A 15,694-nucleotide genomic window follows, 5' to 3' on the forward strand; every position below is an offset into this window, starting at 1 on the left:
CTTGGAAGGCTATATGTTTCTAAGAACTTGTCCATTTCTTCTAAGTTATTAAATTTGGTGGCATATAGTCCTTCATAATATTCTTGGATAATCCTTTATATTTCTGTGGTGTCCGTGATAACTTCCCCTTTTTCATTTCTGATTTTGTTAATTAGTGTCTTCTCTCTTTTTATCTTAGTTAGTCTAGCCAAGGGTTTGTCAATTTTGTTAATCTTTTCAAAGAACCAGCTCTTTGTCACATTAATTTTTTCTATTGTCTTTTTGTTCTCTATTTCATTCAGTTCTGCTCTGATTTTTGTTATTTCCTTTCTTCTGCTGACCTTGGGTTTCGCTTGTTTTTGTTTTTCTAGTTCTTTAAGGTGTAACAGAAGGTTATTTATTTGGGATTTTTCTTGTTTCTTGAGATAAGCCTGTCATGATATAAATTTCCCTCTTAAAACTGCTTTCGCGGCATCCCAAAAATTTTGGTAGGATGTATTTTCATTGTCATTTGTTTCTATGTATCTTTTGAGCTCTCCTCTAATTTCTTCTTTGACCCAGTCGTTCTTTAAAAGTATGTTGTTTAATCTCCATGTACTTGTGTTTTTTCCTGCTTTCTTTTTGCAGTTGATATCCAATTTCAAAGCTTTGTGATCAGAGAATATGCTTGGTATGATTTCAATCTTCTTAAATTTGCTGAGGCTGATTTTGTGTCCCAATATATGGTCTATCCTTGAGAATGTTCCATGTACACTAGACAAGAATGTATAGTCTGATGTTTTAGGATGAAGTGCTCTATATATGTCAATTATGTCCATTTCATCTAATGTGTCATTTAGGGCTGCTATTTCGTTATTTATCTTCTGTTTGGATGATCTATCCATAGCTGTCAATGATGTGTTTAAGTCCCCTAGTATAACTGTGTTTTGGTCAATTTCTCCCTTTAGTTCTGTTAGTAGTTGCTTGGTATATTTCGGTGCTCCCTGATTGGGGGCATAAATATTGATGACTGTTATGTCTTCTTGTTGTATAGTCCCCTTTACCATTATGAAATGTCCATCTTTGTCTCTTGTTATCTTTTTCACCCTGAAGTCTGTTTCATCAGAAATCATTATGGCTACACCTGATTTTCTCTGGGTACCATTTGCTTGGAGTGTCAATTTCCACCCTTTCACTTTGAGTCTATGCTTGTCCTTGTAGCTGAGACTTGTCTCTTGTAGACAGCAGATGGTTGGGTTTAGTTTTTTGATCCAATCTGCTACTCTGTGTCTCTTTATTGGTGAGTTCAGTCCATTTACATTTAGGGTGATTATTGATACGTGAGGATTTCCTGTCATTCTATCTTTAGTTTTCTGGTAAGCCTGTGACTCCATTGTTTCTTTTCCTTTTTGTTGTTGTCTATTATTTCTGTGTGGTGGTGTTCTATGATGTTTCCCTCTGTTTCTTCTTTTATTACAGTATATATTTCAGTTCTGGATGATTTTTGAGTGGTTACCCTTAAGTTTATGTAAAAGAAAGTTTGATATTTAGAGTATTCCAGTTTCTTCAGTACGCTTACTTTCTCTATTCCCATATTCCAGTTCAGGCCTTTACGCTCCCCCTTTTTATGTCTCGGTTGCCACAAGTTGTCCCTGTTGATGGTGGTCTAATAGCCTCCTTTAGTATTTCTTGTAGGAACACTTGATTTTTTATACTGTGATTTGTGAGTGACCGATTTATGCATAGTAAATATAGCAGCAAGTTGTAAAATAGGCTATGTTTATAAAAATGCAAGGGTTTGAAGAGTTTACATTAAGATTACATATCAAACAAAAATAAGTCTTTGTTGGAAATATTAAAATGAGCTCTTCTGGCAAAATAATAGTTGTGGATGATAGTAGACATATAAAAATTCAGTATCGCCAACTCTCATTAACAAAGCATTGATAATGAAAAACATCTGAAGTATTAGTACAGTGCTTTGTTTATGAGAAGTGCGGAATAATTCTTATGCCTGACAGTGTTTACTTATCATGGTCATAGTTGGGTGCACAGCATCTTGCTTCAAGTAATTACGTCTTTAGTCGTGACCTAATTGAAACACAGGTTGGAATAAAAGGATATAAAAAACAAATAATTCCAATAAGAATAGAGAATGTTACAAAGAAGCTTTTAAAACAAGTAAGCTGGATATGATGATTTCTAAAGTTGAACTCTCAAAATAAATAGGGAAATTAAGAGTGGACATTTATTGCTGGCAATCTTTTTTTTTTTTTTTTGGGGGGGAATGAATGTTTCAGTAAAGCGAAAGAAAAATGTGGAATATAGCAATTAAAATGAAGGGAAGGCTATGTTAGCTAATATACATATTCCAGTTATCTAGTACTCCTCTGGTTACCTATTACTGTCTTTCACACCATGCAAAAAAAACTTAATGTAATACAACAACCAGTTTGTTCTCACAAATTCTTGGGTCAGGAATTTAAAGAAGAGACAGTGCGGGATGGTTTGTTCTGTTCCACATGTCTGGGTTCTCAGATGGTGGGAAGACTAGACTGGCTGCTGAAAGTGGGACTTCATTAGCTGGGAGGTGAAGCAGTGGGGGTTAGAGAATGAGCTTATGAGACGACTGTTTCACTCACCTTGTGCCTGAACTGAGCTGACTCACTTGAATGCTGGGCTCAGTGGGGGCCGTTGACTAGAGAACCCGTGTGTCCTCCCTGTAGCGTGGACTCTTCACACCACAGTGGCATCTGCAGACTGAGTCTTCCAGAGTCTGAGAAAGAAGCTACAAGGTTTCCGCGGATCTAGACTCAAGAGGCATTTATTATCACTTTGTCACATCCTGCTGGTTATAAGTGAATCATTAAGTCCAGCCTGGATTTGAGAAGAGAATTGGATGCTACTTTTTGGTGGGGGAGTGTCAGGGTCACATTGCAGAAGAGCATGTGGGATGGGAAATACTGTGATCATTTTTGGAAAGTACAGTCTGCCAAAATGTATGCTTGCTGGGAACAGGGAAAAATTTAACCCACATTTACAGTTTTTTCAATGATTAGCCACAAACTTTTAAGAGATTAAAAAAATAAGAGAAGTGGTAGCCTAATATGCATTATTAGAAAAGAGCTCTTCCTGCCATTTGAAACACAAGTAGAGAATCTCTCCAGATTAGCAGAGACACTTTCCCTCTTCATTTCACACAAGCACTATTAGATACATGGTAATATATTGTACTAAGAAAGGCTTTTTTATTATAAGCTACCATGTTTCCCTGAAAATAAGACCTAGTCGGACCATCAGCTCTAATGCGTCTTTTGGAGCAAAAATTAATATAAGACCTGGTATTATATTATATTCGACCAGGTCTTATATTAAAATAAGACACGGTATCATATTATATTATATTATATTATATTATATTATATTATATTATATTATATTATACCGGGTCTTAAAATAAGGTCTTATAACACCGGGTCTGATATTAAAATAAGACCAGGCTGTATATTAATCTTTGCTCCAAGAGATGCATTAGAGCTGTTGGTCCTGCTAGGTCTTACTTTTGGAGACACACGGTAGCAGAAAGTTAGAACTTACACTATATAATACTGTGCACTTTGGATATTGTCACTGCTGAGTCACTTTCCAGTCTTTTACCTAATGGTACAATAAGCAAGAGGACCATCATTTTAAGGCCTTTGGAGATTACCTCCAAGATTTTAGATCTTTGCTCCGGTGATAATGGTGTGTATGTGTATATTTGGGCAGCAGCCTTTATTAGTTTCAAGTTATGCTACATTGTTTTGTTTTTTTTTTTAAAGATTTTATTGGGGTAGAGGAACAGGACTTCATTGGGGAACAGTGTGTACTTCCAGGACTTTTTTCCAAGTCAAGTTGTCCTTTCAATCTTAGTTGTGGAGGGCGCAGCTTAGCTCCAGGTCCAGTTGCCGTTGCTAGTTGCAGGGGGCATAGCCCACCACCCCTTGCGGGAGTCGTACTGGCACCTTGTGGTTGAGAGCCCGCGCTCCAACCAACTGAGCCATCCAGGAAGCAGCTCAGCTCAAGGTGCAGTGTTCAATCTTAGTTGCAGGGGGCGCTGCCCATCATCCCTTGTGGGACTCAAGGAATTAAACTGGCAACCTTGTGGTTGAGAGCCCACTGGCCCATGTGGGAATCGAACCGGCAGCCTTCGGGGTTAGGAACATGGAGTTCTAACCGCCTGAGCCACCAGACTGGCCCCGCTACATCGATTTTAGCCCCTTTGAGAGAGGCAGATGGTTATTTAAGTGATGGTTGTTTCATGAAGGAAGAAACCCAAGTCTTACACACACTGGTGAGCACCCACCAGACCAGGCTTATGCAGGACATAGTCCCACTTAGGGGGACTAGCGGGGGCTGGCAGTCTTGTGGTTCAAACACTGAGTATTTATGATAGTCAAGTTCTTCTGTTTTTGTCTCTTGGCTTTATTTTATCACAATGTAAACGCTCAGGTTGGGTGAGTGCCCAAATTTATATCACTTTGGAAAGGAAGGAAGTTCTTGGTAGATTATATGAATAGCTTTAGTTTGGGAGATAGTTGAAGGTTTTAGTCATGAAGCTGATAAACTAACTGCCCAGTAGAAACATGGTTCAGTAGGTAGTTTCTTTGATTCCGGATGCCAAGTGATGCCCTGAATAAAACAAGAGATATTTTGTGGTGAGTGTAAGATGTTGCTGTGGGATGGCAGAACCCTAAATTAATTTTAGGAAGCTTCTGTCCATTTCATCTTTTAAGATTGTCATCTGTACCTGGATGTCTGCCATCACCTCAAATGCCACATGTCCAGAATGGAATTAATCATCTTCTCCATCAGATATCTCCCACAGGCCAAAGAATTAAGAAATAACCCCCCAAAACCTACTTTCCTTTCTCGACTCGAGTATTCCTGTCTGACCCTACCGTCCTTTTAGAGTGGAACTTAGGAATTAAATTTTCCTTTTCTTTTTCTTTTAAGTAGTTTTGTTTCTTTCTTTGAAATATCTTTTAGGTTTTCATTTTCATTCTGTTAGGTAGGAATCAATGTAGACTTCGTTTTAGTAGTCTCCTGACTTTCATACTCTCCCTATTTCGATTATCTTGCTTAGTGCTATGGTACTATTAATAAATGTAATTCCCTACATAAGTATTCATTTTCTCTATGTTCACTAGACCATATCTAAATTCCTTTGCATGTTTTTCTGCTTGTTTGCGTATCTGTCTGTAGGGTAAGGGACTTCCAGGGCTTAAGCAACTATAGAATTCTCCACAGAAACAGAGGCAGTAGGAGAGATAGATGATAGATACATAGATAGATAAATAAATATTTTTAAATTAATTAGACTGAGGCTGAGGTGGCTCTAATGCCCTATACAGTGCCTTATATAAGCAAACCCAGATCTTAACCTGTAAATGCCTCAAGGTTAGAAAAATCTAAACCTAAGGACAACCAGTCACAAACAGCCAAAGTAGGCTTTAAGCTATAGCCAATCAAATAATTTCCTAGTTTTGCTTCCACCTCTCCTCTATAATAGTCTTTCCCCTAGCTCCTCGTAGTGGAGCTGTTCCTAACCACTTCCGGTTTGGAGCAGCCAGATTCTAATCAAGTTTCGCTCAAATAAACTCTTAAAATTTTAAATATGCCTCAGTTTTTTCTTTTAGCAATATATCATAGTATATGTAAATTTGATTAATTATATGGTATTGGCTCACATGATGATGGAGACTAAAAAGTCCTAAGATCTGTAGTTGGCTGGCTGGGACCCAGGAGAGCCAATGGTGTAGTTCCGCTCCCAGAGCAGTAGAAGACCAGCATTCCAGCTCAGAAGGACAGAGAAGTTCCCTCTTACTCACCTTATTTGTTCTATTTACCGTGTTTCCCCGAAAATAAGGCCTAACCGGAAAATAAACCCTAGCAGGTTTTTCAGGATGACATCCCCTGAACATAAGCCCTAAGGCGTGTTTTGGAGCACAACTTACTAAAAGACCCCGTCTTATTTTCAGGGAAACACGGTAGGTCTTCACTTGGGTGGATGAGGCCCACCCACTTTAGGGAGGGCAATCTGCTTTACTAAGTCCACCACTTCAAATGTTAATCTCATGTAGAAACACCCTCACAGACACACCTAGAATAGTGTTTGACGAAAAGTCTGGATACCCCATAGTCCAGTCAGGTAAACACATAATATTAGTCATCACAGCACTTCAACTGGAAAAGGTTTTCTCCATCATTGCTTTCTCTCATCTTCAAATCAAATGGCAGGCAGACTTCAGACTAGAGCGAGAGACTAGGAAGCAGAGAAAGTGAATGGAATAGCGTTTAATAGTGCTGAGGAGAAAGGGCAGGTGAAGGACTAGGCCTGTAGGGCTTGTAGCCTAAGGCGTATTAGGAGGGAGGGACGTGGAGAGCACTTGGGCATAAAGGAGACTGCAGTCAAAGAGAGAGGTGGTTTGGAATATGGAAAAATTAGAAGGGAGTTTGGAAATGTGGAATGGGAGACTGGGAAACAGAAGAGGGAGCCGAGAAAGGGAAAAGCTGAAGTCTGCAGCGGTAGGGCCGACAGAGTCTCCTGGGATGCGGGCAGGGCTATGTGAGGAAAAGCTGAATTCATGTTGTCAGGATGGGAAGAGGAACATGATGAAGACCAGGCTCAGAGAAGTGGAGACTGCAGGCTTCGTAGGGGGAAGAAGAAGTAGGCTTATTAGGCAAAGGGCACGGCTTGGGGGAGGTAAACAAGACAGGAGATGAGAAGTGTGGAAGGAGCCCATAATAAGCCACGCCTGCTGCGGAGAGTAGCAGAGGATAAAAAAGCATGTTGTAATGCCCCAAGAAATGCGCTGTATGAGATTGGACACTAGGGAGACGGACACTAGAGATATGTATTATCTGTACCATGCAGACTTTTAGAGAATTAAATGGCTATCACTAATCATTAGGGAAATGCAAATCAAAACCACAACGAGAGGCCACTCAACACCCACTAGGATGGCTATAATAATAATAATTTTAAAAAGGGCAATAAGTGTTGGTGAAGAAATTGGAGCCTCATACATTGCTGGTGGGATTGTAAAATGATGTAGCCACCTTGGAAAATCATTTTTCAGTTTCTCAGTAGGTTAACATTCATGGATTTACCAAATGACCCATCAATTCTCTTAGGTATATACCCAAGAAAATTGAAAATCTGTCCCCATAAGCACTTGTACACGAACGTTCATAGCAAAATTACGTATAATAGCTAAAAAGTGGAAACAACCCAAATATCCATCAGCTGATAAATGGGTAAACAAAATGTAGTATAGTCATGAATGGAATATTGTTCAATTATGAAAATGAGTGGAGCACTGATACATGCTGAAACACGGAAGAACCTTGAAAACAAAAGAATCCTGACACAAAAGGCCACGTATTGTGAGATTCCATTTCTCTGAAATGTCCAGAATAGGCAAACCCATAGAGACAGAAAGTAGATTAGATGTTGCCAGGGTCTGGGGGAGGGAGGAGTGAGAGTACCTACAAGTAGTTGTGGGTTTCTTTTTTGGGATGACGAAGATGTTCTGGAATTAGAGAGAGGTAGTGGTTGTACAACATGGGGAATAAACTCAAGCCACTGACTTGTACACTTGAAAAGGGTGAATTTTATGGTCTGTGCATTATGTCTCAAAGTTGTTATTACATGAAAAAAAAATTGTCACAAGGTTCAGTTACTTCAAGCTCCAAACAAGAGCATCTCTGAGTATAGGACCTCTAAGATAGCCTGTGAATTCCTCCGCTTGCTTTCATCTTATCCTCAGCAATGACCTATGGCTTCACAGATGTGGTGACTTACTTGTGTTATTTCTAGTGACCATTAAAATAAACTATTGATTACTTAAAATCATCTCCTGTGCCACACTTTGGAAGAGACTGTTTTATTGTATGTAATTGCCAAGCTAACATGTTCTATTTTATTATAATTTGCTCATTTACCTTGACTTCTCTTTCAGGGTTACATGCAGTATTTTCTGTAAAATTTTGTATTAAAAAAAAAAGTGAAGATGGGATAGTAGAAAGAGGAAATATGTGCTTTTTGTTTATTTTTGGTCATTATATTAAATATGAGGGTTTTTTTTTTTTCCTAAAGAATTTGAATAGTGACAGCTTTAAAGCTCTTTCCTAGAATTTCATTACCTTTCTTCGAATCCTTTCAGAATGGCACTGAGATTTTCTCAGTAGGGAGAGTATCATAATATTTATCTCATTAAACTATACGTAGTTCCAGCTGAGAAGTAGATTGAGACCTGAAAATGTTTATCAAAAAAATTTCAAAAACACAGTAGTTTCTCTTAGAATTCACTATGGGACACTACTGTTATATTTCAGAATTCTTATTCTTATAAAATGGGTTGGCAAAGTATTTCTTCTTTTTAATTACTGAATTAATTTTATAGGCACTTATCTTTGTATTTAAGTAAAGCAGTAGGTGGTTTTCAACCCTTTTTCAATCAGTCACTTCTCCTCGCTGGCTGTGTGGATGGCCATCAGAACAGGGGCAGGGAATGAATGTGGAATTTTTTAAAAGTCCCCTTGGTGATTCTTACACTACCTCCCACCCCTGCATCAAATTGGGAATGGCTGCCATAATGATCAAAAGTTATTAATGGGAGTATAATATTCTCTTGTTTGTTGGGCAGAAAAATGGTTAAGCACAGTTAGCCTTAGAGAAGCGTTGAGAAATTTGGGCCGATGTGTTTTTAGAAGTGCCTGAGCTGCTGGAAAGATAGGAGCGAAGGCTCCTGAGTTAGATCCATTCCACCCTTGGTGTGTCTGAAACAGCAGGTTACTGTGGGGCTGCCATGTGAGAAATCGTATAGATGGTAGGTGCTATTCAAGTCCAATGTAACTCGTAAGGCATGAGGCCTGGTTGAAGATAGAATGAAATTTAGAGGTACATGACCTTGACAGACTGAACAGCTGGGAGAGGGCACCTCTTCTCTTGCCTTAAGCCAACGACCAGATTCCCTTGCCATGTCTGACATCTTAAATAGCTCTTTAATTAAGTGACATCTCTCCCCACCAAGGTTTGTGTTAGGAACCTCAAGGCTGTTTCCTGAGATGTTTTGGCTGCTATTTCTAGCCTCACCCATGCAATACATCCTCCACAGTGCAACCAGAATTGTGATACCTAAAATGCAGGTAGGATCAAGTGAATTCTTTGCTGAAAACCCTTCACTGATTTTCTAGTACCTACAAAGCCATGTTTATTGAATTCCGTAAAAGGCGCTGCTACCTTGATTTTGGATTCATTACATTGAGATACTCCCTTTAATAAAACTCAATATATAGAAATTCAGCTTGCTCATGAGTTTTTGCACACAGTCTGTGTAACACTGCTCTCTCAGCTAGCGCTGCTTCCTGTCCTATCTGCGGTGGGATGTGTGTTGATTCATTTGGTGAAAGTGGCTTTAGGCTAAGGACAGGAGGGGGGGGCCAGATCAGATACAATTTTGAAGGCCACAAAAAGGATTTTGGCTTTTCCCCCCCATATATGCACCTGATCAAAACTATTGTAGGGTTGTAAGCAAGGGTTATGTTGTGATTTATATTTTGAGATGACCACTTTGGCTGCTGAGTGAGGAATGGATTGCAGCACAGCACGAGTGGAAGCAGGGAGATCATTTCGATCTCCACTGCGGTTGTCCAGGCCCTATAGCCAGATGATGGTGGCTTTTATGAGGGTGTTTGCAGTAGAGACAGAGAGACGAGCAGAGATTCATGATGTACTTTGGAAGTATAACTGATAGGACCTAAAAATGACTTCATGTGGGGGGTGAAGGAAACAGAAGCAAGAACTCTTAGGTGACACATTTGTATATTTTCATTCTTTAACAGCACATTTGGGTGTGAAAGGAGCAAATGAGAAAATTAGAAAATAGGTGTCTGTGTCCAAAATAGATAATTAAAATTATTTTAAGTTTTGAGTTATGCTTAAGTTAGGCAGCTAACGTTAGGGATTGGAAGGGAATTTGTGACTTGGAGAACATAAGGGCTAGTTAAGGGCTGATGTAGTAGACGCTACAGTCATCCTACCTCAGGAGAGACTCAGTGCGTCCGCAGCCCAGCTCAGAACCCGAGTCTCATGCTTAGAAAGTGGTATCTGGGAACCTGGCCTTCTGACCACTGGCTCTGAAGGCTCTGACTTTTCAAGGAAGGTATCTCACCGAACTCAACCAGATTCTACGGAGCTTAGTATCTGTTCATAGAATAATCTTACCCCAATACTACCTGACTTACCTTATTAAATTTTGCTGACATCTAAGCCCTTACTCAGAAGCTTATGAGATAACAAGATAACACATTATAGCCCTCCCATTCGCACTCCACCTCTCAGTCCAGTGGCAGGATATTCTTACCAATAAAGATTCTATAGTCTTGTGGACCCTGTGATGTACCAGGTAATTGTTGTAGTGGCGTTTGCTCTTAATATCTGTTTTGCATTCTGGGCCATGCAGAGACACAGTATCAAGGTCTGTGAGCAGGGTTGGTGTCTGATGTGGCCCCTGCCAAATACGAGAGAAATGCCAATCATAATGGCATCGCGCACTTGGTATGTGGCACAGGGAATTCATGCTTTTGTTGTACTGCCTCTTGAAGTCAGAGGCAGGAAAGTAGAAAAGAATTGGTTCCCTGCCTGGGCCTCCTGAAAAGAAGCTACCAGTCAGTTGCTGGAACGTTACATTGGCTTCGTCTTCCTTTTCCTGGATGAGGACACTTTACTCTCTCTCTTGTTTTAACAACATAGGATCTTTGGAATATTGTCCTCCTCTTTTGTTTATCTGCTTAAGAATCTCCTAAGACGTGTGTAAAATGTTGGTTGACAATTCAGTAACATTGCCCAGTACATATTTGTATATAAGATATCCAGTTATTGCAAATACACCAAATATAGGATTAAAAACATATAGGATGGAATATGTTATATCACGTTAAATAAGTACCATAGTAGAAATATGTTCAAAATTTTATAGGAACCCACATATTGCAGATCTTCGTAGGCTTCAAATGCTGGTTGGAACAGAGATGATGCAATAGTACATTTTAAAAATATATTTTTAAATGGTCTTCCAGATACAGTTTTGACAATATTTATCAGTATAATTATATATTATGCACCTCTCTGAATTTCCTTTGAGAAGTAGAGTAGAAATGGAGAATATCAATATTACCAGGAAATTGGATAGGTATAAAAATTATGGTGCATTTTTGGGCATAGCAGTTACTACAGAATTGTCTGTTCATCTGAGGATCAACTTGGTGCAATTAACTTTCCAAAGTATATCTATTGCATCATGGACACAACTGTTTTTCTAACATTTCAGCTTGTACATATTGGTGTGATTTTAAAAAATTCTTCTTTGTTCTCCATTATCCAATCTCTTACTAAATTTTATAAGAAGAGAGATGCAAGAAAAAAAAGTAACCGTTGTAGTAAGATAAAGGGTGACAAATACCTTTTTTGTTTTTATCTATTTTCCAAAGTTTCTACACTCAACAAAGATTACCTTAGTAATCATAAAATATATAGAATGTATAACTTTTTTAAAGATAGTTTTAGATAACTGAATATGACAAAAGGAGGACATTCCACGGAGTACACTAATATTGGCAAAAGCGAGGAGAGAAAAAAAATATAGTTAGTTATGAAATACTTATCTGCTTCCCTAATCCAGGTTTTTGAAAAAACAAGTGGCTTTATTGTGTTTGAGAAGGTAGTTTGAGTTGAGCATGAAAATATAGGAATTCTTTCTTACTGCTGCTTGGAATACTTTCCATTCTCGTTACTGAATTCATTGTGGTTCCTTAAGCATCTTCAGTCCGTGAATCAGGATGGCAGCAGTCTGGTCTCTCTTGCCATTTTTGTCGCCCACTCCCCCTGCTCTCTCCACTACTCTCCTGCTTCTTCCTACTCCGAGGGGCCGTCACCAAAACAGAAGTCTCCTGGTTTAAGTCTCTGTGCCACCGTTGCTATATGGGTGATTCCTCTACTGGAGAAATAGGGCTTGGCAGGGAACGGAGTCATAGCAGAAGGCTTTTTAAGGTGTCTGCATGTGACCTATGCCAGAGCCAACCCCAGCAGCTGCTCATGGGAGCTGCTCAGCAGCTAAGAGGAGGAGGGACAGCTGGAAGCCAGTGAGTTTTTGTTTTTGTTTGTTTTAAGAGTCTAGTCCCTATTAGGGTACCTTTCCTTGATATGATTAGAAGAATAGAACAACAAGAAAGGAAAGAGTTTCTGAGAAACTGATAGAAAACTATAGCATTTTGTTTTGGTGGGTGGAAGAGAAGCACAAGCCTTCCTTTTCGCTTAATCTGTTTTTGTCAGGATGGTAGGGGGTTCCCAGCTTCTTTGTAATTAGCTATTTTTCGTTTGTAGGTCTTTGATATCACCACAGAGTCATGGACTAGATGAGTAGATGAAGGAAGGGATGTCACTTCTGGTTTCGTTCCTCTTCCACCTGAGACTATCAGAAATCTTCGGAACGGAGGGAGGAGCAGGAATTGGTTGGAGAACCAATATGGTGCTTAGAGCAAGCAGAGGTCATTACAATATTCTAGATGAGAAGAGATCGCCAGTCCCTTTTCTGTCCCAATGTGTGAGATGGATGCTGTTGACCTATGTGATAAACTTCAGCGTTCGTAGCCAGGTTCAGATCAACCCCAGAAAAGGTTAACAGAAAATAAAGCACTATAATTTCTAATCACCACACACATTAATGACATTAGCAGCTGTCATGCTCTAGAAATTGCAACATAGATGAGATAAACTAAGAGTTATATGTAGTTCCCAGGGTTTTGACCATCAGGCTTTCATTTTTTTTACACTTGCAAATTTTACACTTTTTTTTTTTGAAAACCACTAGATTTTATTTTAGAGTGTCTTGTTATGCAACAATAAATGATACACTCCATTCTTTAAAAAAAGAAAAATAATTATCTTCTCACAACTATCCAGATGCCATCACATTATTATAATTCTGTTTTCTGATGTGGTAAAAAATGTCCCTTCTAAAAAAATATTTAAACTTAAAAAAAAACAAAAACGGAACCACAAGCTAACTTGAATATTTACTATTTTATAGGAATAGAAGGAATGCAACAAGGATTAGAATTTTATAATATACATTAGATATTTATATAAAAGGTGTTACATTTTTCAAAGAAATTCCCCGTTTCCCTGTCTTTGCTATCTTCCTCAGAGCATTAAACAGTAATTACTACTCTACACATAAACCGCTCCATTGTGTTGGGCAGTGATTACAACTTTACGTTTCAAGTCATTATCACCTCCAAACACTCTCTTTCGTTTCACTGCACAGTCTCACTGCACTGTTTCACAGTAAAAACGTACTCTGCTCAAATTCGAAGAGCCTGAACAAAAGCGAGAGGCCCGAGGATATTTAGGTACTGATTTAGTAACAGTGTCCACTGGCACAAACCTTCCATTTATTCGTATTATTAAAACCATAATAATAGAAATGAAAGCTAGTCTAATGAAAAAGGGAATTCAGAAATGAGATAATTAAATATAACTAAATACATTTTAAATACAAATACCATGTATTTCCTGATTAGTGTCAGGTAAATATCTCAACTATCTATCCCGAATTCTGGTCTAAGAGAAAAAGGTCAGAGACAGTTACAAAGAAGGTGCTTCAGATTATCGGGTCCATTTTGAAAACAATGAAGTCCTCTGGGACAACCACTTTTAGTCTTTCTTTTTATCAGAGATTTCTGTTGGTCCTTTTGATGGTAATCCATTTATGTCTGCATCCTTAAAATCTAGTTTGCCTTTGTTTTTATCATTGGATTCTGTAACTTTTCTAGGCCACATACGACTAACAAAGGGGGAAATCAGAGGGTATATGTATGGCTCCAGAAACTTTTTGTAGACCCAGAGCAGAATTGGAATAACGATACAAGGAATGCACACCATTGTCCCAGGCTTGAGCTCTTGAACTGTTGATATCGGTGGCCACCAAGCCCAAATGGAAATGTCAAATTTTACACTCTTAGCAGTTAATATTAAATTATTTGAGGCATGCAAGTCACATCTCTAGAACTTGTGTAAATGGAATTTTTTCTTAATTTCCTTTTCAGATTGTTCATTGCTGGTTCACAACTGATTTTGTGTGTTAATCTTGTATTCTGCAAATTTGATGAATTCATTTATCAGCTCTAATAGTTTTTTGCATGTTCTTTTTGATTTTCAACATATAGAAGTAATGATAGTTCTACTTACTCCTTTCCAATTTAGATGCTTTATGTTTCTTTTTTTTCCTAATTGCTCTCTGGCTAGGACGTGTTTATTTAATAGCAGTGGTGAAAATGGACTTCCCTGAGGTTTATTAATTTGTTGATCGCTTCATAGAACCAATTTTTGGTTTCTTTGATTGTCTATTTTTTAAAATTTATTGGTATATATGCACAATGGAATACTATTCAGCGTTAAGGAAAGATGATATAGGAACATTTGTGACAACGTGGATGGATCTTGAGAGTATAATGGTAAGTGAAATAAGTCAGACAGAAAAAGCAGAGAACCATATGATTTCACTGATATGTGGTATATAAACCTCTCTATTGTTTTTGGTTCCATGTTTCATTATTCTCCACTCTAATCTTTATTATTTCTTTCCTTCTGTTAACTTTGGTTTTAGTTTTCTTTCTTTGGTTCTTTGAGATGGGAATTTAGGTTATTGACTTGAAATCTTTTTTAATGTAGCAACTACTTATCTCTACCATTATAGTGGGGAAGCAGTTATAGACAATATAGTGTGTAAATGAATGGTCATGGCTGTATTCCTTTATTTGCAAGAACAGGCTGCAGACCTAGTTTGCCAACCCATTTTAGCTGCATCCCACAAGGCTTGATATCTTTTGCTTTTAATTTTATCCAGTGGCTTCTTTTTTACTCTTTCTCTCTTCCCCAGACCCCACCTGGTTTTCACCTCTGCCTTGAGGTGGGGTGGGGAGGGGGGCGCTGTAGGTGGAGTGGGGAAGCAGGCTTTGTTACCCTTACCCCAGCAGCTGATAGCTTTTATTCCTTAGGCCAGAAGGATCTGGGTAAGGTTTGTACTATTTCTGCCTCAGCTGGCTGTCTCCCCGGGAGTCTTTCTCTGGTCTCCTGTCTGCAGTCCATTTTTGTGGTCACCCACTGAAGTCATGGGGAAGACTGTGAGAAGGCCACTGCCTCTATTTGCAGCGTCCCCAGGGTCGTATTCTCACATTTGCCCATTGTGACTGTTAAGTGACCATCTGTTAAGTAGAGCCCTGGAGTGTCTGATGGTGAGCCCCAGTTCAACAAAAGACCACATGGGAAAGTGAAATTCAGACCTGACTGCTCACAGGTCCTGGAGGAGGTACATGGCATACCTGGAGGGGCCCCTCAGGGAGATGAAGGCAGGTTAAAAGCGGGGACAGAAAGACAGGACCTGGGGCACATGCCTTTATTAGGGTCCGTAGACGGAGTGTGTTGGAGTACCTGGGCTAAGGCCAGATTGGTCAGTTCAAACGCCAAAGAGCCAGGGTTTGGTAAGCTCTGTGGGAGTTTGCTAAGGCGGGTGCAGAGGGGAAAACCTTGAGAGGTGGGGGAGAATGCTTATCACCAGGGTAGTGGGGTAGTCCAGACAGGAAGTTACATGCACTATGGCTCTTTGGGCTGTTATCTAGGGCCCAAGCCCTC

General features: G+C 39.1%; 2 protein-coding genes across 9 annotated transcripts in view; one reads left to right on the forward strand and one right to left on the reverse strand.

Annotated features, from left to right (window-relative positions):
* FAM184A (family with sequence similarity 184 member A) overlaps nt 1–15,694 on the forward strand; it is a 106,884-nt gene that overhangs the window by 14,910 nt on the left and 76,280 nt on the right. The window lies entirely within an intron of this gene.
* Nucleotides 13,468–13,957, reverse strand: LOC308493309 (UPF0729 protein C18orf32 homolog). Its single transcript, XM_081039300.1, has one exon. It carries the CDS (start codon nt 13,943–13,945, stop codon nt 13,718–13,720), a length of 228 nt encoding a protein of 75 aa, XP_080895426.1. The 5' UTR covers nt 13,946–13,957; the 3' UTR covers nt 13,468–13,717.

This window comes from Rhinolophus hipposideros, assembly GCF_964194185.1.
Source record: "Rhinolophus hipposideros genome assembly, chromosome: 3".
NCBI lineage: Eukaryota > Metazoa > Chordata > Mammalia > Chiroptera > Rhinolophidae > Rhinolophus > Rhinolophus hipposideros.